The 26,893-nt window shown below is 40.8% G+C and overlaps 1 protein-coding gene and 1 long non-coding RNA gene across 5 annotated transcripts in view; one reads left to right on the forward strand and one right to left on the reverse strand.

Moving 5' to 3' along the window:
- The window catches only part of TOX3 (TOX high mobility group box family member 3), an 82,405-nt gene extending 77,025 nt beyond the window's left edge, over positions 1 to 5,380 (reverse strand). The window contains exon 1 of the mRNA XM_040615315.1: positions 4,355 to 5,380. Coding sequence (XP_040471249.1) covers positions 4,355 to 4,453 — 99 coding nt within the window. The 5' untranslated portion in view covers positions 4,454 to 5,380. The remainder of the gene's footprint in view (positions 1 to 4,354) is intronic.
- On the forward strand, positions 1 to 26,187 carry LOC121097896. 4 transcript variants are annotated; one of them, XR_005831115.1, is made up of 7 exons: positions 1 to 113; positions 9,510 to 9,596; positions 10,157 to 10,261; positions 10,390 to 10,709; positions 14,637 to 14,775; positions 16,618 to 16,668; positions 17,634 to 26,187. It is a non-coding gene; the product is annotated as an uncharacterized LOC121097896 (long non-coding RNA). The 4 variants fall into 4 exon arrangements; XR_005831114.1 differs by having other exon boundaries at positions 10,157 to 10,709; XR_005831117.1 differs by having other exon boundaries at positions 10,157 to 10,709; positions 18,256 to 26,187.
- The last annotated feature ends 706 nt before the right edge of the window (positions 26,188 to 26,893 follow it).

The raw sequence follows: 26,893 nt of genomic DNA on the forward strand, positions 1-26,893 counted from the left end.
CCCCCCGGCGCCCGGTGCGGGGCCGCGCCGCTGCTCGCAGCCCGGGCCGGCAGCGGGGCCGGCAGCGGCAGCCGGCCCTTGCCATGGCTCTCCTCTTCCTTGGAAGGTTCTAGGTGAGTAACTTTCACCGCTTCCACCAGTTTTCTGCCTTTTTTTTTTTTTTTTTTTTTTTTTTTTTTTTGTAATGCACTTTATTGATTGACACCGCTGCCTTGCTGCGTCAGGTTGGTGGCAGAAAAAGATTTTTCCAAACGTACTGACAAGAGCAGGACTTTAAGACATGGCAGCCTGCCTCACAGAAACCTTCTTCAGCTCTCCCTTGGATGCTGATTCAAAGCATCCCCCAACAATCCAGATTTTAGTCAGCCATGGGCACTGCCCAGCCCTACGTGCCGCCTTGCGTGGAGCTACCCTGACCCAAAATCCCGCTCCAGAACTTTTGGAGGAAACACTAAAGCAGTACAAAGGCTGTTTGACCTGGTGAGTTGTGCCCTGCAGACAAGATGTGAGGAAGAAGGATGAAAATGCGCCCTTAACCTCAAAGCTTCTATGCCAGGGAGAGAATTGCCTCTTGGGTCTGGGGCTGGTACCTGTGTGGTTATGGCCCAACTGGAAATACGCCCCAGAATGAATTTACTCCATGCGGTTGCCAAATAGCAGCGACAGTGCAAGTACACAAGGTTTAACTGTACAACAGCAGCAAGATGTTCCCTGAAGGTCTCTGGCGTGGCTGCCGAGGGCAGCTATCCTGGGCCCGTGCTGCAGTCCCGCTTCGGACTGAAGCTGCTCAGGAGCTTAATGCCCCACTCCTCGTGTCCAGGCATGATTTTGCACTGTCTAGATAGATGGGGAGCAAACCGTAAAACAGGTAGTAGCTACGACTTGTAGAAAGGGAACATCTTCCCAACTCCACTCCTAGAAATCTGACTTTCAATATTTACAGCGGCACATGTAGCTCCTGCTAGCACAGGAAACACCAGATCACCCTTATCCAGGGTATTGATCCTGAAGTGTCACAGTCTGAAGTGAAGAAAGATCTCTGAAGTGACATTTGGCACTAAGAGCAGAATTAAACATAGCACAGATATACATCGGTACGTGGTAAATGTCTCGGTAGAAAAGAAGACAGGAATATTCTGTCAAATACCTAATCCAATTTCATATTTGTTGTGTCAACCATTTTTAACCAAAGGGAAAAAAATGTAAAATCTCCTCTGTTGCTAGAAGGGAAATGCTTGAGGAATATGCAGCGCAGAGCATTCACACGGGCACGCCCCATACCTGTGGCAAAAATAATTTATGCTCCTAAGAGAAACAAATTTTTCGGAAACGCGACGACACTGAATCTGTTTCAGAATGTGACATTGCATTAGAGCGTTCCTCCAAAGCAGTGACAGAAAAGTGGTAGAGTATAGGCACAGCCTACTCATTTCAACAGAGGCTAATAAAGAAATTCCTGCTTTGTTTTCTTCATTGGGTGACAAGCAGTTCTGTAAACCCACGTGCACACGTTAGAATAAGCAGATTCTCAGGTATGGGAACGGATCATCAGCACCAAGTTCCGAGGTGCTCTGCTATGTAAACACAGGTATTTCCAGACTGCCTTGCTCTGGTGCTCTACACTTTTAACAAAATCTGAAAGCCTATTCCCATTGAATTCAGAACGGGACTGCTTCAGTGAGGAATGAGCAGCAAATATTCCCAAGTTCAGGGTTTGGTCCCATTATGGTACTGAAAGGAGCCTCTGAAAGGCTGCACACCTACATAATGCGTGGCTTCTGGGCAGCACGGGGCCTACAGGCGCTTTGGCTGCTGCACAACCCTGCCTTGGCTGGTGGGGGCTGCCTGACAGGGCACCCCCAGGCTGACCAGCCCAGCTCATCTCCTGTCCCACAGCCTTGGCGCTGGCCGCCGCGCCAGGGGCAGAAACAGGCGCCTGCGGAGCAGGAGGTGGCACCCAGGAAGCAGGCACGGTGCCGCGGTGGGCTGGCAACTACTGCCTCTGGGTTAGAAGTCCTAAACTCAGAACATAAGCAAATGCTGGTGATATAAATAATGATTATTTTAAGTATTCTGATGGAATATACCATTTCCAACACAGTTTCTTCAGAAAATAAAAAAACAGGCGCAATAGAAAAACCCAAAAATATTCCATCTTGACATCACTGGCACAGACAGTTAATGTAAAATTGAAATGGAACAAGTCAGAATTAAAAAAATAAAATTAAATTCCAGCTACGCAAAAGACTTATCCCAAAAATATAGTTGGTGAAAAGCTTTGGAATACTGTCTATTTATGCAATTATGAAACTAAAATACAGAAATTTGGAGATAATTCCAACTAAAAAAAAATCCAGTTCCTGACTATAATCTAGGTTTGGCACCTCTACCGAGTGCCCAAATTAAGTGTTTTGCAAAACTAGAAAGACTGCAGTGAGATTAATGAGTAATTTAAAGAAAAACAGAAGAGAAACTGGGATATATATGCTAATTTCATTTTCTTCTTAAACAAAATATTAGGTTTTGTGTGATGTCACGCCAGAGAGAATTTTACAAACTAAAAAAATTAGACGTGTGTTTTCCTTTCTCAACACTCCCTTGATATAGTTTATAAAATAAGTAAACTTGAGTCATCTCTGCTACACTTTCAATCCATATACATGATGTATAGTAACAATGCATTTATCTCAGAAGTACATTAAAGATGAAATATGAGCAAAAGTATTTATATCTTTCTGTACATATCACTTGAAAGGAATCCAACAAATTCTTCTCTCAAGTTATTCTCTTTAAGGTCCTTCAGTAAAACTATGGCTTTGGAATTCTACTTTTAATTTTCGTATTTCAGAGCAGTTAAAAATATGAAGTATTTGCAATGTTGAGTAAGTATTCCCTTCTTTTTCTGCTGGTTTAATAAAAGTAAGCATCTGTAAGCGGAGTATTCCAGTAATTTCCCTGCTCCTAGGTAGCCTTGATTTCGAAGAAACTTTGAAAAGCATTGTTCCATAAAGATTGGAATATATGCCTACAGATGCCAACGATTATGATTCAGGCAGTAACACACAAACTGTGACTTTGTTCCATCTTCAGCTATACTTTCTTCTGACTCATCATCACAATTCAATTTTAAAAGCCATTAATGACACTCAAACTGCTTTTCTGATGTAAGTGCAGAAATTGTATTGAAGTGAATCAGTCACACACAAACTTGAAAGTGTGCATGCACAAATTCTCACTGCTGCTCAGAAACCTTTCAGCTTGCACAGGTAAATATAATGTTCCGGGCCTAGCTGATTCCCACACACGCCTAGCACGTCCTTTTCTTTGTACCGGGATATAGCAAGGGAACATTCTTAACGGTTACAGCTCATTTGATTTATCAAGTACCAGAGGCTTGGTAACATTTTCTTTCTTTTTACTATAGAGAAGTCAAAGGCACTGGGAGGAGATTTACTCCAACAAGTAGTAGTCAGGAAGAAAGCTCAGAGATAAGAGCAGACACACCAGCTTCCTAACACCCAAACGTTCAGCCAGCCAGCCAAGTCTTCCCCGAGGACTGCGCCTCAACAACCCCACGTCTCTGCCGACGTCCCCTCACTGGCAAAGACGGCACGTGTTCGAGGGGGCAGGATGAGGGGAGAAGGGGTGGAATGAACCGAGGCTGGACTGCGGCTCTTCACTCCAGTGTCACGATGCAGAATCCACATTTTAAAAAAAATTACATTCATTTTCACAGTGCAGGGCCCACACCTATTGGCTCCTATGAGAACTGGGATGAACGAGAGGAGATGGACAAAGACAACATCCCTGATGTCACCTTATTAAGGAGCAGTGTCTTAGCCCCTTCCTCCCAGAGCATGTGGAGGCTGAAAGGGGCACAAAACAAAAAGGATGGAACACAGGAGAGGAAGAGAAAGACAGAGCACCAACCAGGTCTGGTTTAGAAAATAATCTAAAGCCTCCTAGAATCAATAGGAAGTCCTTTTAATTGATTGCAATGGGCTTTGAATTAGACCTATATTCTACTTATCAAGTACAGCTGCTGAGAATCAATAAAATTTTGACTTAACCCTCAAAGCAACAACTACACCGGTAACTTTTGGCTAAGAAAAAGTACAATTAACGGCATATTAATTCATTAGAGTTTATCTCACTGAAGTCCCCTTCTCATCAGATTGTAGTCAGCTGCCTGGCATTTATAAGTGATCATGCAGGCATGAATATCCTATATAAATGAGGCAGTGAAGAAAAAACTTTTGTTCTTAGCATTAATTCAGATCAAATACTCATTGATATCTACATTTCTCAGCAAGTATCTCAAGCAGAGATCAATAAACACTTATTAGTCACTGACCATGTTTCCTGCAGTAAAGGAGGGGATGTCAGCCAGCAGATGGGAACAGCCAAATAATCGGGGGAGCTGGAGTCTAGTGCTTGTCTGCCAGATGATCATTTACCTTCTCTTTGTCTCAGTTGCTGCATCTAGAAAAATTGTAGATCAAAGGATTTTTTTTTTTTAAAAAAAGTATTTTTAATAGTCATTCCTTAAAAACACCAACCAGTACTTCAAAATACAAGTATGGAGTGTTGCAGGGAAAAAAATAATGACAACTGGAAGGTTTTGGTTTGTGAAAATTCTATTTCTTTCAGGCCAAGTCAGGAAACGCATCACTTTGTGAAACTGGGAAAAACAAACATTAAACTTTTCAAACATTTACATGTGCCTGCTTTGATGTTTCTGTGGATTCTGAAGTCTCTTATCTTACCTGAAGTATTTTACCACATCAACTCACATATGACAGCTTTAACTATATTCTAGCAGAAAAACAGGTATTTGAGTTGTTTACAGAGCAGAGACAACCACTAATAGTGTTGAACAATGTTACAGCAAAAAGGTTTCTGCCGCTTTAAAGAAAGTATTCCACAACCCTCCAAAATAACCTGTGTGTAATGGACAATATAGGATTACTTTTTGGCAGGGTGAATATCCTGTTGCTATTGACTGCAGCGTTACAGTATCCTGACATACTAGTATACAGTTATTGTGAGATAAAGACCACGCTGAAAAACAAACTGATTGCAGTACTGAAAACAGAAAGGGAACTGTCCAGTAATATAAAAATTGACTTCTTTAAGAGAACAATGACTGGAACAGTGTCATTTCTAGATTAGCATTAAAGAATAAAAGCTTTAACTGAAACTAAGAAATTGTTGCAATGTATTCCTTTCTTCCAGGGATGCCATTTTAAAGCAAGACAGAAAAACTTGGTTAGAGATGGCTCTGTGTGTGTCTGTGTGTATATATGTATATATATAGTATTTATATCATCTGTTGACATAAAGCTGTGTAGTATGTTTCTGTTTGTTTGTTTCCCTCTTCCAGCCCTCTACACATTCATATATTCGCTGAATTTAAACTAAAAGAATGACGGGGGGGGGGGGGGGGGGGGGGGGGAGTTGTTGGCATATACTTTTTTAAAGGAATTTACAAGGACAGTATCTACAGAAAGAAAAATATGCTCATCATGAGCAACCCAAATTCTTCTTTAAATTTCAGTCTTAGTCTAGTGGAATTTGTCAGGCAGAAACTTCCATTTTACAGGAGAACCAAAGCTAATTACTGAAAGAATTATTTTAATGAAACTTATCTGAAAAGTCTTAGTAAGATATGATGAAGAGTATTTCCAGGTGCGAAAAGTTACATTTAATCTTTGTATCTGCAACAGATTCACTCATACATGTTTTTCAGTTTTAATTTCATCCAGTGTTCTATTAGGTAGTTATTTGAGATATACGGCATATACCTATAGGACCTCCGGTAATTTCAGGTGCACACATTTCGTTATAAAGCATCTAAACAAGGCTTGAAGTAATCAAGAAAATCTCTTTCTGTGCTTTGGTGGGTTCAATGCAATGATACTGTATTTCCCCAAAGGGATGGCACGCTTACCCTTGAGAGCCTGCGTGGTACCCTGGGGAGCTGCGAGCAGCAGTGCCCTGGCTGTCCCCGGCAGCTGTGCAAGCGGTTGTGTACGTTCTCAGTGACCACAGTGCACATCTTTTGTTGGTGGGTATGGAGGGGATGGGCTTTTGGTCATTGCTTGGAAGGCACTGAAGGACTTGATGAGACGCTGCCAAGATTTAAAGTAAAAAGCCATGCATAGTTTCATAGTAATGCCTTAAAAAAGAAGCCATTATTTAAGAATGCTGCTGTTCTCATGGCCCTTTCAAATTTTGCAGGGACTTATCATGATATTAATGCCACCTTCTACCAGCACAGGTTATACTGTAAAATAATTAGTGGCCAATGCTAGAAAATATGTGAAGATAAAAATTTATCCACATGAGACATACAGCTTTACTCGGATTGATCAGGTCCCAACAATAACTGGGAGTAGTCTTCCAAAGGGCTCATTAGTTATACTTTAGGTCTCCTAATTAATAATGTAGTCTTTTGAGAGCATATTAATAATTCTGGTATTAATAGCAGCATAATTCTAGCTGAGAATTAAAAAAATAAAACACTATTTTATAAGTACTTGTACAATAGAATTTGGGACTTAGTAACAGACGCATACATAAATTCATCAGATTAAAAATTAACAAACAGATTTCTAGAAGTGTGATCTAGGGACCACAAAAACATCTCAAAACTGAACTGCTATACTTTCATTCAGGAGACTTATGTTCATTTTATAGAGTGGAACCTCTTTTTTTGATGCTTCGATGAACTGGGTTTCAACACTGAAAAGCTGAAGACAGATTTCATCCAGTTCTCTAGACTATTTCCCCATGCTCATAAACAGTATGTGCCAAGCTGTTCTTAAAGAATCAGCCCTGATTTCCATGAACAGCTAATATTTAATAAAACATCTGATCACAAAACCAAATCTAAGAAAAATCAGTACTAAAATAACACTCCAACTTGCTACTAAATGCAATGTTCTTTGATATAAGTCCATTTCAACTCCATTTATTCCAGGGTTCTACAGCAGTCAAAATAATCAATGCAGAATTTTCCATGTGATTTACACATTGCTTTTTAAAATGAATTGACTGAAACAAAAAAAATGCTTATTTCTGCTGCCTGGCTTGTTTTCTAAAACATACTCTCTTTTAAAGTGAGAGAACGACCTCTGCTTCAGGAACAATTTTCTGAAACAGTGTGTTTATCAAATGGCTTCTCTGCTTTCATGAAAACAATTTATTTTTACTGAACTCTTCAAGATAAGCATTGAAGTCAGGAAGAATGTACAATGACATTTATAATTACATTCAAGAAACAAATATTTTGCTACTAAGAAAAGGTTTGGATTCTTGTCTTTTTTCGAGATACAAAATACTTCCTTTCCTCTAACATTCCATTTAAAGATATTTTACCCCTAAAATTACAAAGTGTGTTTGCATGGAAAAAGAAGCCCAGGACAGTAATCTTCTCATAGAAAGGCTACAGTATGCATCCTAAACAATGAAAGCTGTAGCATAATCCTTACAACCAAATTGCCTTCCCTGTACCACTCTTAGGAAATAATCTGCAGATAAATGACAGGGAGAGCAGGAGGATACATGACCTTGCGGTGCTTCCTCCAAATGCCCCCCACCAATCTTAGAACACCCAATCTTAGAAAATGGACAAAACAATTGTCCCTTGGAATGGCGCAACCATCTCTCCAGCTTTCATCCCACATTTCCCCCTGGCTCAGAGGTAGTTTTTTAAACCCCAGAGCTTGCAACAGAGCCTGTGGACGTAGGGCACAGTCCCTCCCATTCTTTAGGGAAATAGAAGACCTTGCTAAACGAGCTCCCTCTGTTTCCCTTGATTCAGCCCTTCTCAACTATCAGCAAGAAAAGCCCAACCATGCCAGACAGTTAATGCTTCCTGCCACATTCTGAACTGTCCCTAAAATCAAGGTAGTCCATAACCTATCCCTTTCAGGACAAAGCAGGCACAGATTTACCCATATACTGCCTGTATTTTCAAATGCAAATTCAATAACTACCTATGCAAAAGCTGCCCATGAATATATTTAGGAGTTCTGTTTTGGGCTGCCTGGAACCGTGGGTCTTACTGGATTAAAAAGACGTATTACTATCACTGCGATGAATGCCCTTTAATTTGTGGGAGTTCGTTTAAGAATTAAAAATTTAAGATCTGGTTTATTCCTTGTCAGTCAAACATCCTAGCTTTTCATTATTCCAGTTTTTTCAGTGCATGGAGGTAGCTCTCATCATAAAGATTCTCTGATAAAGTTCTCCTCCGGAGACATACTCTTTTTGTAGGCTCAGCTAGTGAAAAAAAAATCATTCATTTGTAATACTCGTCAAAGAGAAGTGGAAAAAAAATCAAAAGCAGCTGAAAAGAGATTGTATTTCACTAATATACACCAAGGCTTTATTTAAAATATACAATGTTAAATTTGATCAAATATCAACCCACCATTCAGAGTGAAATAATCTCTTTTAATTTGCATGTATCTGTGTGTGCCAAAGAGAAGCGTGTTTGCTTTCAAGCAGGTGCACATCCTGCTATGACTAAATCTCTAACTCATCAAATTGCTTTACCAGTGTGGGACATGCCCTTTTTTCTGGAACAGCTTCAAGCATTTTCCCCAGCATTTCAGCCACCTGTTTACTGAGTTCATACTCCAAAGGAGATGCATGCAATTAGAAACAAGGAAATGAAAATAAATGACCTTGTTTGTTATAAATAACAAAGAGACTCAGCAAAATTAATGCAGTGAAGCCTGACCTTCTGACCTGAAAGAAAGAATCACCTCATTCCTTTGTAGCAGGCTCACAATGCTCCAGCACCAGGCATTGTTATGCAGCTTTGCCTCTTTTGATGGATCTTAAAGGAGTATATTCTAAATATTAAATGTTTTACAAGTTAGATTAGGAAATTTGCATTAAAAAGCATGTTGAAACAAAGTCAAGAGAGTAATGATAAAGATTATCACTGCTTTATTTAAAGAGCACAGGTAAGCCGTGTGTATTTTGGTTAACTCTAATACAGTTTTTCAACTGAAAAAAAAAATAAATATAGCATTCCAGGTACTAAAGAGCCATGGAATGTCTCCTTTGGTGTTTGGTGAATTGATCAGGGAGAAAGTTTTTAATTACTCAACTCCAGGAAAAGGAAACGTTTTTCTTTTTCAAATTGTTTGTGCTATGACGATCTGACTTTTGAGAAAAAAAGCAATGTACTTCCACAACTGCTGCCAAGAAGATACATATTTTTTTCCATTATCCTTTAATTAGGCAAGTAGAAATGCCTTCTTTTGTATGAAGTCTACTGAATAACATTTCTATTGGCTACATTTTCACTTTTGAATGATTCATGCCATTCTGGAACAGTGTCCAGCTGTAATGGAGGGCAAGGTGTTAGAAATTTGTTTTGCTGCTTGTCTTTGGAGGTAATGAGAATACACAGTTGTTTTTATGGCAGTCCTCACAAAAAGAGCAGTGTGTAATTACAGTGCTGGTTCCCATCTTGTCACTCTCCAAAACAGGTCTGTTATTAATGAAGCAGCTCAGAACTGTTGCAGAAATGAAAGGATAACGTGTTCGTATCTCGCTGAAAGCAGTTCCTACAACAGGTATTGTCTGACGAAGATTTTTCCAAAACTTGTTTTGTGGGGTTATTTTTTTCCCTTCTCTTGCTCCCAGTGACATCCATCCAGCTGCTGAGGTAACTGTAAGGCCCTTCGTGGCAATCAAGGCTTCAGCTCTGCAAAGTTTCTCTTCCCCCCAGGGTGAATTGAGAGGGGGACAGGGGGCAGTGGGGGCAGCTTTACCCGCAGTGTGCCCAGGGGGAAGGGCATGTGCCCAGTGACACTGCGGGCCACCAATACCATGGGACATTTGGGGGGAGGCAGGCAAAACAGTCACAGAGAGGTACTGTGAAATCAGCCTCTTAACGTGGGAGGAAGCATCGGGGCTGGGCCAGCAAGAGGAGCACAGGACGGCAGCCCGGGCGCCGTACCAGGGTGCGGAGCGTCGGTGCCCGACGCAGTGCTTTGGGGATTAGGAGCACGAGGGAGCAGCAGCTCTTTTCTTCCCCACCCTCTCGCCTGTTCTTCCACATTCTGCATGCAATGGGGTGACTCTACCCCTCAAGGACTTGGCGTGACTCACTCCCAATTCCATACTTTTACAGTAAAAGGGTCACCTGAATGAATAGTTTCCAGCAGAAAAAAGTTGACATGCACAGCCTCCCATTCTGTCCACGAAGTGTCATGAACAGCTTGTGCTTTCTCCAAAGGTACGTATTATTACATATTAAATGGACCAGACAGCTAAGGTAGGGATGTGCTTAAGTGATTGAACCAGAACCCCTATGAGTATTGTCTTCTCAATAAACCTGCATCTGTTCACACGGATTGAAACCAGACCGCTCGCATTTCTGAGTACTGAAGCCTGAGGCCCCGTAATGACAAGCCACATTTGAGGAAGACCTGCACAACAGCCTTCTGAGGAGAAGTTCTGCTTTTGCGGATCATGAAGCCATGACCCCTGTCCTGCTCGGGGGCTCCACTCACCATGTGTGGGCCAGCAAACACCTGGGCTGGAGAGCGGCTACTGTTCTGTGCTGAGCCACCACAGCATGATACACAAGGGCTGGACCAGGGAGTGCAAAGCTGGGGATCCATGAATGTGTCTCATGCTCCCAAGCATGAGACCTTACTGGCCTATAAATCGTGAGTATTTATGTGAGTATCTATTGTGAAATGCCTAGACTGGGTTTCTTTTGTTGCCTTTTACTGGCTTCAGCAGTCAGGATGTATAGTTGCTCTTCTTTGTGAGGGATAAGTGGAAATAATTGATCATCTTCTGAAAAATCTCATATTTATCTATTCAGAATAACTCTAGATGAATATTCTCCAACAAGTAACTTAAAATTTACATATTTAATATTTGTCCTGAAACTCACTCGTTGAAGGATTTGTGGTAATTTAGCTTTAAAAAGCATGCCATTCCAGGAAGAGCAAATTCAGGGCTCTCCAGAAAAGACTGTTAGCTCCCCCACATCTGCTTTATTGCAACCTCAATGTATGATGTCTTAAATGGGGAAAATAGTATTGCAAATATTCTATTGTTATGTATTTGTTCAAGACAAAGCTCCCAGACAACTGTGAGCTGCCTGAACAATCACTGAGTGGAAGTATTTAAAAAATTGGAATGGACAATTTTATTTTTTTTTTTAATTTGTATTGAAATAATTGCCAGAAAACTGATACTGAAGAAAGGCACTCAGTGCCCCTCATTAATAATGTGCTAAGACCCCAGCAGCTCCAAAGCAGCTACTGTAGGTAGCTAGCAACTTCCATAAACTGCTCCCTGTCCCTTGAGAAATCATCCTCTCAGGTCTTTCCAGATCTTTTGCATTTTACCATCATAGTCCAGCTATTTCCTACCATGGTGCCATGGCATCTTCATGTCCTGCCAGCTGCACATTGCCAGTGCCTGCATAGTAAGTACATAATGCATGGGACAAATAGTAAGTCAGAATCTCACAAAGCCTGGGCTTCGTCTGTGCCGAGAGCTGCATGCTTAGAGAAACTGCAGGGTGTTCTGGAATGAAACTCTGCCTCCAGCTACCTCCCTCAGAAACCCAACGTTTACCTACCTCCAGCTTGCTGCTGCCATAAAGCCACAGCGCCCATACAGGGATAGCGTGTGGCCAGCCATGGGCAGATACACTGCTCCTGGAGTTCTGCCTCATTTGCCACAGAGCTGAACTCAGGAAACACTTGCAATTCAGAGATGAGCCACACTGCCTGCAACATCCAAGGCTGTGCATCTGCTCAGCAAGCTTTGGTAGGCTTTGTTTAATCCACACTGTGGTTCAGGTTCCCAGAATATTATAAGAACAATACTGTCTGCTGCAGACCAAGGAGAGCGAATGTCCCTAATGACAGCAGCATAGGACAAAAGCCATTTCCACTGTTTTCAGGCCATATAGATATCAAAGGTTAAAAGCTGTGATTTCAGTGCCACCTTGGTATTATTTACAGACAGAAAAAGAACAATATTAGTCCAACTAAATAAATTTCCCCCACTAATGGAAAACTTGCATGTGCTATTCAGAGACGGCAGGCAGCAGAACAGAGCAAAACCATTTTCTATGTCAAATGAGCAGTATGATCTTCTGGTTCAGCAGTTTTAGCCCCTTTTGGACTAGTCTCTGCTCTAGCACATGGTTTATAACCAAGCTTCACCTAAGACAACTGAAAGCATGCGTTTTTTCCCTTCTTCTGCAAGCTTCCTAGATTTACACTACGTCCTTCAGCTGATTGCCTTTATGTAAGGGTGATTGCTTCTATCTTACCCTTCCAGCCAAGTTTATGGCAAATTGTACAAACACCAAACCCATGCAGTTCAAACATGCAAGCTGGTTCAAGCATGACCATTTGCTCTGCATCACGTGCTTGAATGTCCTTGGAATACACTGGTGAGACACATCATTGCTGGGAAGAGTGGTCTTGCTTTTCTGTAATGATAACCTAAACCTGAACCTAATACTAAGAAAGGCAAACAAAACAGCACTGTTACACCCAAGAATCAGTGCTAGAGATATGCAAATGAAAACAGTATTTCAAAAGGCTGGAAATGAGTAGCATCCAAAATGAGTGACATCATAAACTGGTGTTAAAAAGCAGCAATTTTCAGGAGCATTAGTTTACATGAATTAGATGCATAAATGGCTTTCAAATATAACTGAAGTCAAGTTTCCCTGGAAAGAAAATGGTGTACTTGTACTTCTTGGCTGTTTCAACTGTTTGGGAAGGGTAGCTATCTTCACTGGAACAGGAGAGCCCATGTTTCACAAGAATACAGAAGGCACATGCTGACCAAGAAAATAGTTGTGGAGAACAGAATTCCTACACACAAACTAGAGCTCACCCAGTTGCAGCCCTTGCAATTAACTATTAAAGGTGCCACATGGTCAAAGTTATTGTCATTGGCATTGGGGAAATGCTCAGAATTAACAAAAGTTTCCTTCTTTCTTCCTCTGGTACCCATCCAAGGAGAGGGTAAGCAATACCACAAACAGTTCAAGGGGACAAAGACAATCTCAGGGCCAGTGTCCCTTGCCTCAGCATGACAGCCCGTGCTGGCCATGGCCCTGTGAGCTACTGCTGAGCACATAATGATTTTGCATTGAAACGCTAAACCAGCCATGCTCTGGCCTGAACAACCACGACTCTAACTCATTCCTTCATTAAATGCTTTGCCGTTCCTTGAGAATGAGAGGTTCTATAGAAAATCACATTGTCCTGTATTCCATCAGTAAACAATATCTTATATATATTAAACTGGTTTATAGTAGTCATCTGTTCTTTTCAAGCTGTGACAGGACTTTGAATTATTTGCTCTATCAGCAACTGCTGTAGTAAATTCCCCAGTTATGCTGTGCATGGCAGGCTTGCGGAAACACCCGTGACAATGAAGTGAGCAGAGAACTCATACATGACGGAATCCACTCAGCAGACTGGTTTTTGGGGACAGTTGGGCCTCAACAAACAATCCTTTCTTCTCTATAGTCTATAGACGAGCTGCACTGGGGCCTACTTTGGCCATTAGTCTAAGGAAAGCCTTTGTTGAACATATAGCTGCTTCTCACATTGAAAGAATAAATCACATTCTTATTCTGGGTATGTCTCCACTGCATTCACTGATGTGAATGTTGTTCCATGGCTGAAAAACTGGGTAAACAGCTTGCCCTATGCCGGCTCTGTGCTGCCGTGGCTACATTACTAGCTGAGCAACCTAATTTAAAGCCAGCTTGGATATGCCTTTAAGGGCAGCAGCCCCGGCATAGTCTGTACTGCAGACAGCGTATCCCCTTTTTTCAGGAATATTTCACTCCTCAGGCTGGATTACCAGGATTCGAACCATTTGGGACCCACTTTGCCTGAGAAGGAGAAGGGAGAATCCTCTCTTTTCTATAAGCTTAGTGAAGTAAACCCCAATCTAGGCAGGTTTCAGGAATGGTTCTGAGTCTATAGGGTTTTTTTTAGGGTTATGCACATCTATTTCAACTTCTTAAGCACACGTACTAGAAGCACGTGTCCTGGACAGAGGATGCCCCCCTCCCCACCCCCACCCCCCAGCATATTTAAAATCTACAGTAATCAATGTTCCTGTGTCAATGTACAGCAATTCAATATTCGATCATCTTTACAATCATACACCTCTCCACTTCTCAATTTGCTTCATCATTTACTATTAATTTACATTTTTGCCCATCTTCATATCCTCAGAGAAAAATGGAAGATCCAGGTTTCGGCAGACCATAGGGACCTCTGCTGACAGCTTCTATACAGACGGTCATCTTTGGATGCATGGAAGTGGTCTTGCATGACACCTGAGCTTCATTTATTCAAGATTAAGATTTCTGTCTGATAGAGTGAATCTCACAATCCATCATCACACTGGCAGAAAGGCTCCCATTTGTAGGCATGATGTTACAGCCTCATCTGAGCTTTTGCGTGACTCCTAAGTATAAAAGCAAATACAGCACGTGTTAGGCTGTAGCACCCACAGGTGGAATGCTCCATTTTGCCATTAAACCAGGAGGTGTCTTGTCTCCTGTTAGAAATTAATGTACGTGTTCCTTTTACTTCACATTCCAGTTAGCACTTTCCATTAAGGGCTGTGCTACAGAAGAGGGCCATGGCTAAAGCATAAGGGGAGCTGCTGGTGAAACAGGGAGGCTCTCAGGAAGCACCATCCCTGAAGTGCTCTTACAACTTTTCTTCAGAGCTACAACAGGTAAATTCCTGAGTTGTGTTTTATTTGGTGTGTGCAATTGTGTACTCCTCTGCATAGACGCAAGATTAAATTATTGAGTTTTTAAAGGAACAAATAACTCCTCTGATGACACAATGCCTTCTGCTATACATGTTTCCAAACTGGGTAAATGGTAGACACAAAAATATATTAGTGAAGTAACTTTTACTCCCCCTTTCCGTGGAACACACTTGTGCTGCTGGGGAATCATTGCATAAAATTTTCCAATAACCAGAATTATAACTACCTCTAAATTAAAATTTCTATTTTAAAGTTTTTCTGCCTTCTTTTACTCTGTATTAAAATTGAGCTGCCTTGCAAAAAGATTATGCATAATTATTCGCAAAGAAAAGAGCTCACTGCACATGCTAATGTTAAATGTCTGTATTTTTTAAACCTTATATACCCTAACCCTTCAAATCATTGATTCAAATATTTTTTCCTTTTGCTGCCATGAGTGAAATATTTTATATATGCACTTGTTCGCCTATTTGTGTCAGAAATTCCAACTAAATATTTTTGCCATCGATTTCTTTTCATGCACACTCCTTTTTTCTTGCATCTCAGAAGAATTCAGCTAACCTGGTAGCATTTATCCTGCCTATTCCCTTCAGAATTACCTCTGACTCAGTGAGATAACCTCTTCATTTCCTCTCTTCTACAGACCTGCTTTCTCTAACTTTAACAAATAACTAAGGTCTCTCTGCCCTTGTACCATACTAGCATTGGTTTTGAACCTTGTCTGTTTGTACGATAACTTTTCTTTAAAATAACTAAAACCAGAGACTGGTCTTTTGAGCGTTACCATAAGACTGTCATCTCTCACCAATATCAGACTACCTGAAGCTTCTGTATTTGCATTTCACAGTTTGCTGTGATTGTTTTTGTTCATTCTTTTTTTGCTGTTGAAAACTCTTCAGCCTTACTGCTGTCCATTGGTTTGTGCTGTCTTTGAAGGCATAATTCATATGTTCTTTACTTGATTGTGAGCTCATAGTCTTTTCTGTTCTCCTCAGTACTGTTCATTGTGTTTTCTCACATTTTTAAGTCAGCTTCTTAAAATTACTTCTACTTCCATCTAAAATTGTCATTGCATATCTTTGTGTTTTCTCCTTCTAAGGAGAATTTACATATGCCTAGCATTTGGAACTGTATGGGATGATGATGAATAGGATACATATTACTTAAGAGTGTATACAACCCAAAATTGCCTGTACAGAAACTCCATATGTCTAATTTTCCTTACTGTATTTATAATAGAAGAATTTGGGTTAGATTATGTATGGTATGATGAACACAAGCACTAGCAAAGCACTGGGAAACCTTGCTTTGGCAGATTCTTTCTCCTCTTCAACTGCTCTACTTGTTAAATTTACCATTAAATACTCTGCTCAAACAGAATGAGTCTGTGGCCTCTCATCACTGCTCCTCCACATCAGCCTCAACTTGGTCCCATTTTGATGCCCTTCTCTCTAAAGCAAACCAAAAAAAAAAAAAAAAAAAGCACATAGTACACAAGGATAATGGAAACTGCTATGTGCAAAATTATTCTTGTAACCACAGACTGTCCAAAACATCTGGCATGATTTACAATCTGCCAAGAATTAGAAGTCACTTCAAGTCACCAGGCATTTCCAGCCAGCCGCTATTTCCCATGACATGGTCAGCACCTTCATGTCTGCTCCTGAGTGTCTGAACTTCTCACAGAAATCGGGGTTGATTTTTTAAAGTCCTGGATTTTGTCAGTATTGTGTCTATATTAATGCCTTATTCTTTTTCTGTTTGTGTTTCTTTCTTATTTGTATTATCCTTATCTTCATTGAGAAAACTGAGTCAAAACGCTTAACAACTGAAAAACATTTCTCTTAACCAAAGGTAGGTTACCTTTGCAATGTCTCAAACTCTACTGCTTTCTCCAGTGACCTCGTTTCTTTTGTATTCAGAAAGTCTCTTATCTTAGCTCTTTGCACAAACTTCTTTTATTTTGTTCCTTTTGCTTGCGCTCTTCCCTTTGTTCTGTAATCTTTCAATCTTCCCCACCAGCTTTATCTTACCGATGATTGATATATGCATTTCAGCAGTCTCAACTGCTATTTTATTTATCCCAAATAAATATCCATGCTGGATGGCAGGTGTAATTCTCTAGCTACAAAACTTTAGCTTTGAAAATCTCCTATTTTATTTTCCACCCATACCTTTCCATGATCCTCATGCTTTTTAGAGCTTTTCTTTTTTCATGTACTTTTTGATTTAATTACAAACCAAACTTGGTTGTAACACCTCATATTGAGATATTCTCCCATTCTTAAACCTCCAGCTGTGCTATATTTGTTATGCACACCTATGACAAGGATTGTTCCCTTTTTTAGTCCAACCTTTTAAATTGTGTAAAGAAGCAATATTATAGTGTTCAGTCTGTGATTTGGGCTACACACCCAGACTGAATTAAAGCTAGATGGAGGGGCAATTCAGGCATGTTGTGTGTTTAAAGGTCTCTGTGTGAAAGAAAAAGAAATCTATAATGTTACCCTCAGGATTTCAGGCAATGATATACCAAGTCTGAAAGAGAGGGAATAAAGAAACTGAAAAAGGATACACACCACTGACCAATCAATTGAAAAGTACGGTAAATGGAAAGCAGAAACCTCCCTGGATTTGCCTTGTGGGCTGATAGCATTGGCTTTGTATAAAAAGAGAGAGCACTTATGATCCACTTTCTACTTGAGAAATATAAATTAGTTTTTCTGAAGGCATAACCCACCGTAACAAATTCTAAGGTGGTGTGGAAAAATCCCACCACTCCTTGAGATGAAGACTAAATGATGCCTTGTCTTCCACAGATCCCATGTCTCCTTGCTCAGGCAAAGCCTGTCTCTGGGAAACTCAAAAGCTGCTGAAATGCATCAGCCTTTATTGCAAAACTGAACTGCACTGAGGATGATTGCAACCTTTATTAAGACTCAGGAGACTTTTTGGTTAGGCCTCACAGCAAACAGGTTACAAAAGGCTCCTGTGCTTTGTGCTATTATCTGTGGGAAAGAAACCTGCCTACAGGCTTTGAATGAAGAAGAGAGGAGGTCCCCTACATGCTAACCTACAGATGGGACACTGGCTTCCGAGCTCCGTCCCGACGTACGTGCCTCACCGCTGGCAGTTAGCTCCATCTCATTTTACTGACATGAAGTCCACCTCATTACTTCTGGACTTTAAATAGATCTTGAGGGTGAAAATTAGTGAAACCTCAGTATGTGAGAGAGAAAGACTATCTGGGGCAGGATTCCCCAAGTACCTATTACAAGGCTGGAAATCTGCAGAAGTCCCAAAAATCCAAGTAGCTCTGTATGTCGGGGAGTGTTTTGACTGCCTGGAACTGAATGATGCTGACAATAGGGTTGAGTGCTTGTGGGTAAGAATGAGGGGGAGGGCCAACAAGGCAGATATCACGGTGAGACTCTGTTACAGGCCACCCAAACAGGGTGAAGAGGCAGATGAAACATTCTACAAGTGACTGGGAGAAGTCTCAAGACAGCTAGCCCTTCTTCTCGTAGGGGACTTCAGCTTACCAGATGTCCACTGGAAATACAACACAGCAGAGAGGAAAAAGCCTATGAGTTATGGAGTGTGTGGAAGATAAATTCCTGATGCAGCTGGTCACTGAGCCAAGCTGGGTAGGTGCCCTGCTGGACCTGCTGTGGGTGATGTGGTGATCAGACAATGTCTTGGGCATAGCTATCATGAAGTGATAGAGTTTTCAGTCCTCAGAGAAGTAAGAAGGAGGGTGACCAGAACCAACACTTTGGAGTTCCAGAGGGCCAGTGTTGGTCTGTTTAAGAGCCTGGTTGACAGAGTGCCTTGGGAAATCATTATGAAGGGCCAAAAGGTCCAGGGAGGCTGGACATTCTTCAGGAAGGAAGGCTTAAAGGTGCAGGAGCAGGCTGCCCCCAGACGACGTGCCAAGAGATGAGCTGGCGAGGAAGAGGACCAGCCTGGCTGAACAGAGAGCTTTGGCCAGAACTCGGGGCAAAAAGGAGAGTTTACCACCTTTGGAAGAAGGGGCAGGCAGCTCTGAAGGACTGTAAGGATGTCTGGAGGTTGTGTAGGCTGAAGATTACAGAGGCGAAAGCCCAGCCAGAACTCAGGCTGGCCACTGCTGAAAAAGATAACAAAAAAAGTTTTTATAAATACATTAGAAACACAAGAACGGCCAAGGATAATCTGCAGCTTTTATTGGATGTGGCAGGAAACATTGCCATAGAGGATGAGGAAAAGGCTGAGGTACTTAATGGTTTCTTTGTCTGACTCTTTAATAGCAAGACCAGCTTCCCTCTGGGTACTCAGCCCCTTGAGCTGGAAGACTGAGGATGAGGAACAGAATGAAGTCTCCACAGTCCAGAAGGACATGGCCGGTGGCCTGCTTCTCCACTTAAACATGCACAAGTCCATGGGGATGGATGGGATCCATGCAAGGGTCCTGAGGGAGCTGGTGGAGGCACTCCCCCAAGCCACTCTCCATCACTTAACAGCATCCCTGGCTAACCGGGGAGGTCCCAGCAGGGTGGAGGTTAGCTGGTGGGATGCTCGTCTACAGGAAGGGTGGGAAGGGGAGGACCTGGGGAGCTACAGGCCTGTCAGCCTGACCTCAGTGCTGGGGGAGGTTATGGAGCAGATCACCCACAGGGCCATCAGGCGGCATGGGCAGGACAGCTGGGGCATCAGAGCCAGCCAGCGTGGGTTATAAAAGGCAGGTCCCGCCTGACCAGCCTGATCTCCCTTTATGACAAGATGAATGCCTTCGTGGCTGAGGGAAAGGCTGTGGATGTTGTCCACCTGGACCTTGGAAAAACCTTTGACACCGTCTCCCACATCATTCTCCTAGAGAAACACACTAAAACCAAAAAAGTGTCAGTCAGGCCTCCTGCCCTCTTAAAAAACTTCCTTTGAAAACCTGATACAGAACAAAAGAAGCTTGTGCAGGCAACTTGGACACCCCACACTCACTAGCAGAGTGACCAGACCAGACCAGACACATTTAGCGTACCAACAGGCGCATTTAACCTCACGATGACTTATCTAAAATACTAATCATGATTATTCTTCAGTAGGATTCCTTGCCTAAGGAAGATCACAGGAGGCTTTGCAAGCTCAGCCCTAGAAGACAGTAAGTGAAATACTCTCCTCTACAACACTTTTTCACAGAAGCTGAACTTATTTTGCAAACCCACAACTCACCTTTTCAGTACAGGGACACTTCAGGCCATAAAAGTAAATAGGCAAATATTAAGTGAGGTGACTCAAACATTTACGCAAGCAAAGCCACTCTTATTTTGCCAGAAAACAAATAAAGTTCAGTGTTGGCAGAGTTTTATAAGCCATGGCACTTCACTTTGTTTTTCCACTTCTTTTTCGTGGCCCAGACTTGAAAGGCAAGGTAACCTTGGTGACTGCTGAGGTGGCACACAACTGCTGAGGACTGTCCCACCGTTCTCTGCACTTCATTCAGTCAGGACGTACGCAGCCCTCAGCAGGTACTGGGGGCACCAGGAAGCAACATGTTAAAAGTGCATGGTGGGCACGTGATTGGGATAAAGCAAAGATGAAACAGAACCCCAGCCGCCTTTTTATTCTTGTAGAACAAGCACAGATGATACTGTTTTTGCTAAAATAAGTCCAATGCATATAAAAATATAAAAAAGCGAGCCTGAGGTAGCTTTGTTTATGTTACAGGCATTGAAAAGTCCTACCTTGATATCTGAGTCACATCATGTTTTTGCTACTCAGGTCAATTGCTACCAGGTTTCTCAGAAGTTGGAAAGAGACAATGGAAAGATAAATTCTAATGGACTGGATAAATATCTTGCTTTGAAACAAGGCAAGAATTGTACAGGGACTATACAAAAACTACTTAATTTTAATGACAGATTTATGTCAGAACAAATCAGTTTTTACTGAAATGCTTGGCTTAGCTGTTTTAACTTGTGACTTTTGCTCTTTTTGTGTTCAACTTAAGTGATATAACTTGATAGGGAAGGCATTGCATGGAGACTAGAAGCAGATAGCTCTATTCCGAAATGAGGCATGCAAAGGTTGTACGAACGTTTGGTGGATAGTGCCCTAATTCGTTACAGAATGGGATTCGTATACTTACACAGTGAAAAGCTCGGATTAGGCACACAACATAATTTCCATTATGTTAATGTTGCTTTAAAATATATTGCACAGAGTGCTGCAACAATCAAATTATCAATTATAATGTCTACTCAGAGTAGAAAAGTGTTGCAAACAGAGGGCTGATTACTGCTTCAGTACTTCCAATCTGCATACTCATTGTTTAGTACAGGGAAAACAAATTATCTTGTGTTGGCCCTAGTTCAAATTTAATTAAATGAGTGCAAAGCAATTATAATAAAGTACAATAGTATAGTAATGAAAGGAAAATAACTCATTAACCTATTAATCTTTATTTATGTTCCTCTCAAATAAGTATGTAATTTCTTTATCACTGCATCCCATAAGAAATAGCAGGCTCTCACTGCTCCTGGCCTGCTTTAGCGGGGCTTATTTTGCTAAAGATCATTGTATGACTTCACTGTTACTATTTATATAGATTTTATTTAATGTGTCTGATTTTTTCTCCTCTCCCTTACACAGTATATTTTAAAACCCTTTCCCACATATCTGTGATGTAGATTATAAACCTGTTCTCACCCCCCTTTTCTTTTAACACTTGTCAGTTCTGAAAGGTAAACCTCTCTAGGAGCATTGGTATGCTTCTGTCATTGCGTAAGGGAGGGTGTGCTCCCCGAACATCTGCTATAAAAGACGGTCTTACATTAAGACATAAGATGAAAGCATATTATTTTTAAGAGGACCTGACACAGCTATTGCTTTACAATTTTTATGGGTATAACAACATACCCCATATTTTCAAACGTGCTTTTTTGGTTGTTCACTCCAAGCTTTACCTAGGTTGCTGGGTTGGTTTGTTATTCTGACAAAATCTCAAGTTTAAGGAAAAACAATATTTTTAGATGATTAGTCATATATTATACTGCAGTGTATTTTAATCATGCTTGCTGTATGCTAGCTATCATTATTACCTTATCTCTCCAGAACTGATTTTGTTTTCATTGACATCTTACATTCTAGTGTGTACATTTAATGTCACACACCAGTGCTTAGCTTATTCCAGCCAGTCAGGGTTGACTCTGTCCTTTCACTAAGCTAAGCCACTCACACAAAAAAAACCCAACCCAACAAAAAAACCCCAAACCACCACCAAAACTAAGCTGTGAGGAAGCAGTAAGATTATGAGCAAAAACATATTTCAAAAATTTTTACTAAACAGCAGGTTTTCTTTTTTAGACTGAGGAAACCAGTAATATTACAATTAAATTTTTTCCTACTAAATAAAATGAAGTAGAAGTGGTACTGTACCATAAGCAGTGATTGAATATTATCCTGGAGAGTTGGCAAAATTGATAACTGCTATGTAAAACTTAAGAATATTAAAATAGAAGAACTACACTTTTAAAATACAGTCTCTACTTCTGCATGCACAAGTGTAATTACCGGCACTTACAGAAGACCAGGGGTATCTGTGTAAAACGTATAATCAACACAAATGTAATTCTGAATATGCAGAAAGGATGAACGAAGGCTCCTTTTGAAAACTGGGAAATAAAACCTTCACAAAAGAGTTTGCAAAGTCAGATGTCCCTAGGCTTTTTCCTTTCCATGCACGGACCCTGTGCAGGCAAGGTCCAATCTTAGTGCCTTATAAGATTCGAGCAGAATAGCTTCCAAAAAGTTATTAACAGATTCTCTTGAGAGGATTGTAGAGGTGCAAATTTACAGCTCAGATGGCTGAGAAACATACAAGTTCACCATATCTTTCCTCTTCACACATAGCAAAAAACTTCTGCCTTGTAGAGTATATTTCTGGTTCCACAATCTGCTGCTAAGAACTCTGTTAGCGAGAAATGGAACTCTTTAATCTTAATGACACTTAATGAGTCACTCTATTCTTTGCACATTTTTAACACTCAGTTCTTTATTTCACACTTATTGCTCAATTCTTGCTTTTATATTGTTGTCGCACGAGTACTGCATTAATACAACTGTGCACAGGGCTGTGTGCGGCTCTGTTGTGTTGCGTGGGACGAATGACATTGTTCGTGGTGACATTGCTGCTGACCTGTTGGAGAGTGATCAGGAATTGCAGAGCCATCGCCGATAGGTGGCACATTCGCATTTTGCAGAGTCTAGTGCCATAATTCTTTTTGTCTGGTTTTGTTTGTTTGTTTGTTTGCTTTGACGATGAGTCATGTTTTAATTGCAGTATTTCAACATGTGAAGTAACTAAATCATTAAAAGAGGAAGAAAGACAAAAAATAAACTTTGCTATACACAATCATCAGAAACTCATATGAATTGTCATCTTTTTCAGTCCAGAGTTAAATAGTTCTCGTCGAGTAAATCAACGTTTATTCTCTGTGTAGAGCAACCACTAGAGGGGAGTTTGACACTCACGTTGCAAGTTCACAACTATATACTAAACTGCAGGGAAATGCAGAAGATCAGAAATCCACAGTAATTAAAAAAGACCATCGTGCCAAACCCACAAATTTCACCGTCTTCCCAGATTACTGAGTGAGATGATTCCTATCCGATTTAATAAAAGTCTAAATTCTGCTGCCAGCTCAGCTGACTTTGTCCAGCTTCCTGATACATAAAATGAAGAAATGAAACTGCAGTGAGCTGAGGAAGAGAACATGAAGCATGCTCAATAATGAAGACAAATATAAAACAGAGTTGCCTGAGACGAGAATAGACTTCACAGTCACTGGACTTTGCAAGCCCTACGACAGTTACACAGGGAAAGACTTTTTCTGTCTTCCGCCTGCCTGCAAATCACTGGCCTAATAGTCAGTGAAAATATACGACCTGAAAATATACAATGTCTGCCAATGTCTGCTGTCTGCACCTAAAACGTATACCTAACTGCCCTTGATGCTTCCTCCTGTGTGTATCTTGGTTTTATTTAAAGTGAATCCTTACTGTACTGTGCACCACAGGGAGTAACAAGGTCAGATTTTCAAAAAGCATCAGTCTCCCTGTGCAATGGGTATAATGCACATCATCGGTGATATTTTCTTTTAATGCAAACAGGCACAGTTTCACGCCAGTCAACTTACACGTGCAAAAGATTTGGTCATATCTGTATAAATCATAAACATACCTGCCAGAACATCAGACACTGCAGAATGCTTGGCTGTGGTGGGAATTAAGACACAACCCAAGTGCCTGGGCACAGGGAGGTACAACCAATGCGTGATGACCTCTCCAATTTTGATCCTTTGCATACCTAACTCTTTAGCCAGAAGGAAGACTTAAAGCCTAATTGATCTATTAATCATATGCAATCTCCTCATAGCACAAGATATGGTATCACAGCATCGTATGGAACCCCTCCAATAAATAAAACCAACAACACAGCATCTGCAACTTCCTTAAAATTGTAGTTCATATGAGTGTGGATATTTTCAGGTGCAAGCATATATCTGTCACAAGGATAATATATGTATGTATACGTGTGTATATATATACACACACAGACACATCATTTTTTCATAACTGGGTCTCAGAGGTACTTCTACTGATCTTCAGAATAACAGAAGAGTGCAGATTCAAAATAATAAAAAAGATAATATATCTTCTAGAAGAATGAAGTGAATACACTGCACAGTGCTTGTCACAAAGAATGTATTTAATCCATGCTCTTATTTATAGCATCAAAATGTTTTTGACAGTAGTAAGGAGAGTAAAAAGTCAACAAACATCAGACAAAGGCAAGAAATAAAACTGTACTCAATTTAACTCAAATAGTATTTAAAGGGACATTGATCACGTAAGAATATATAAAGTATATGTTTAAAAGTTAAAGCCGTCACCTGTTATGGATGCCACTCCTGTTGTATGCAATAACATACTATTCACCTAATTTACTCCAATTCCTACCAATGTAAATCAGTAGTTATCTCACTGACAACAATGAAATTTTTCTGGCATACAATTGATGCAAATGGAGAATTTGACTCTATATCTGAAAACCTTCCATTAAAGAAATAATTAGCGTACACAGGTGGTGTTTTTCCCTAGTAATTGATATGCAAGTCTAACCACTTCTAAAGGCTGGCTATTTGCTTGAGAGACAAGAATTTATTTTCCTCAGTAATGAGCACAATTTCATATGGATGGGCTTTCTTTCCTCCACAAAATAGAAAGACAATCTATATTTCAGCATTCAGTCTTTCTCCTGCGAAAACGTCAAATGGCCCCTAAAGATCTGCAACTCCACTGAGTTTACGCAAGATACTGCAACTAGCCCTGCTGCAAGGCACCACCTCGGGCACTGGAACACACTAATTCCTGAAGGTCTGGATATCTGCTGAGAACACCAAACACCTGGAGATTACTGCCCTCAGTGTTTGTACTGGAAAGCTTCCAGGAACCCACAAATAGTTCAAGGCAAACATCAAAAACCAAAAGGCAAAATGACCAAAAGGCGTTTCTTCATGTTTTCAACTGCATGATGGCAATATTTTGCATGCCAGCTCTCCCTTCATAGAGGCGGTGCAGTTTAGGACAGTGAGAGCAGGGACACAATGTCTGGTGATGGGAACCACCTTACAGAAATGATCATGCTTTGGCCTGCAGCTTTTTGCAGCAGAGAATCAGAACTTTTGTCCACCATAAGCATTATCCTTCATAGATTAATTCCCATCATGAAAATTAAGAATATCTACTCTAAAACGAGATTTCAAGATCACAGTGTATTAATTGATCATGTAATGACTAGGAGACTGCAATGCAACACTGACTCCCCAAAAAAGGCTTAAAATCAACCTAAAATATTTCATGAAAATGGTTAGAGCACCATGTCAACGCTTTCACAGATGTCCTGCAAACCCTGCATCTAGAATATTCGACAGGTTATATTCTGTTCAAAATTCTACATCTCAAAGAGGATCATACACATGATAATAGGATGAACATGCTCAAAAAGACCTAATCTTACAAGGACTGCTTAAGAATTTGCAAACCTCTCAAAACAAGTAGCTCTAGCAAAACCTCACTATTTACAAAGTGTGATTCATCTGTTTAATGGTGACAGAGAATTCAGTATTTAGTCCAGATGGTTGCACAGATAACAAATCTAGCCTAGCTTTTTGATGCTATGGACAGACTGTCTGACTGGCTCACACTAGGATAGATAGATAGATAGATTGATAGACAGACAGACAATGACCTTCTCTTCTTGAAACAGTTTTGCTGCTAATACACATTTTATAATAAAAAAACCCCCCAGCTATGCATAGACCTCACTAACCTACAGAACAGGATAGACCCGAAAACATAGGCAGGCTTTTATTTTAAGTTTACAATTTCTGTTGTCCCCTTAGGAAAGAGAAGGGCAAGGACTGAGTTTGAAAACCTATTCAATAATAGATCTTAAGCTCTTAGCTAGAACAGGACAATTCTGGGCCAGCACAGCGATTCCCCAACAGCTGGTGTATGTACTTTGTAGTAGTACAAGCTTTTGGCAAAGAAACTCAACTGACACTGGATTCTATTCCCAGTGCTGCCTTTCCCCAACTTTTAACCCAGGGCAATTTACCTAACTTCTGTCTGTTCCTGGTTAGCCATCTGGTAAATAGATAATATAATTGCATCCTTTATAGGCTCATTGTGGGGCTTAATTATTGAACGTCTTTAAGATATGTCAAGGTTCTTGGTGAAGAGTTGTGCAATCTATTAATAAATAATAAGGGGGAGGCGGGAAGGGGCGCTAAGGGGAGGTGGCGCATAAAGCTGAGTTGTTGCATAGGAGAAACGTTAGCCAAACTGAGGCAAGAGAAATATAGGCAAGTGATTTCGGGACATGATGTGAAAAGGAAAGGAGCAAAATCACTACATTAACTGCACTAGAAAACGTAGAGAAGGAAAATGGGCTAAGCTGAAATGACAAAAAAGTAAACTTGGACAAAGGGGAAAGGGCAGACCTGGCAAAACAGAGGAAGTTATGTGTCAGTGGAGAGTT

Source organism: Falco naumanni, chromosome 15 (assembly GCF_017639655.2).
Source record: "Falco naumanni isolate bFalNau1 chromosome 15, bFalNau1.pat, whole genome shotgun sequence".
NCBI classification, from domain to species: domain Eukaryota; kingdom Metazoa; phylum Chordata; class Aves; order Falconiformes; family Falconidae; genus Falco; species Falco naumanni.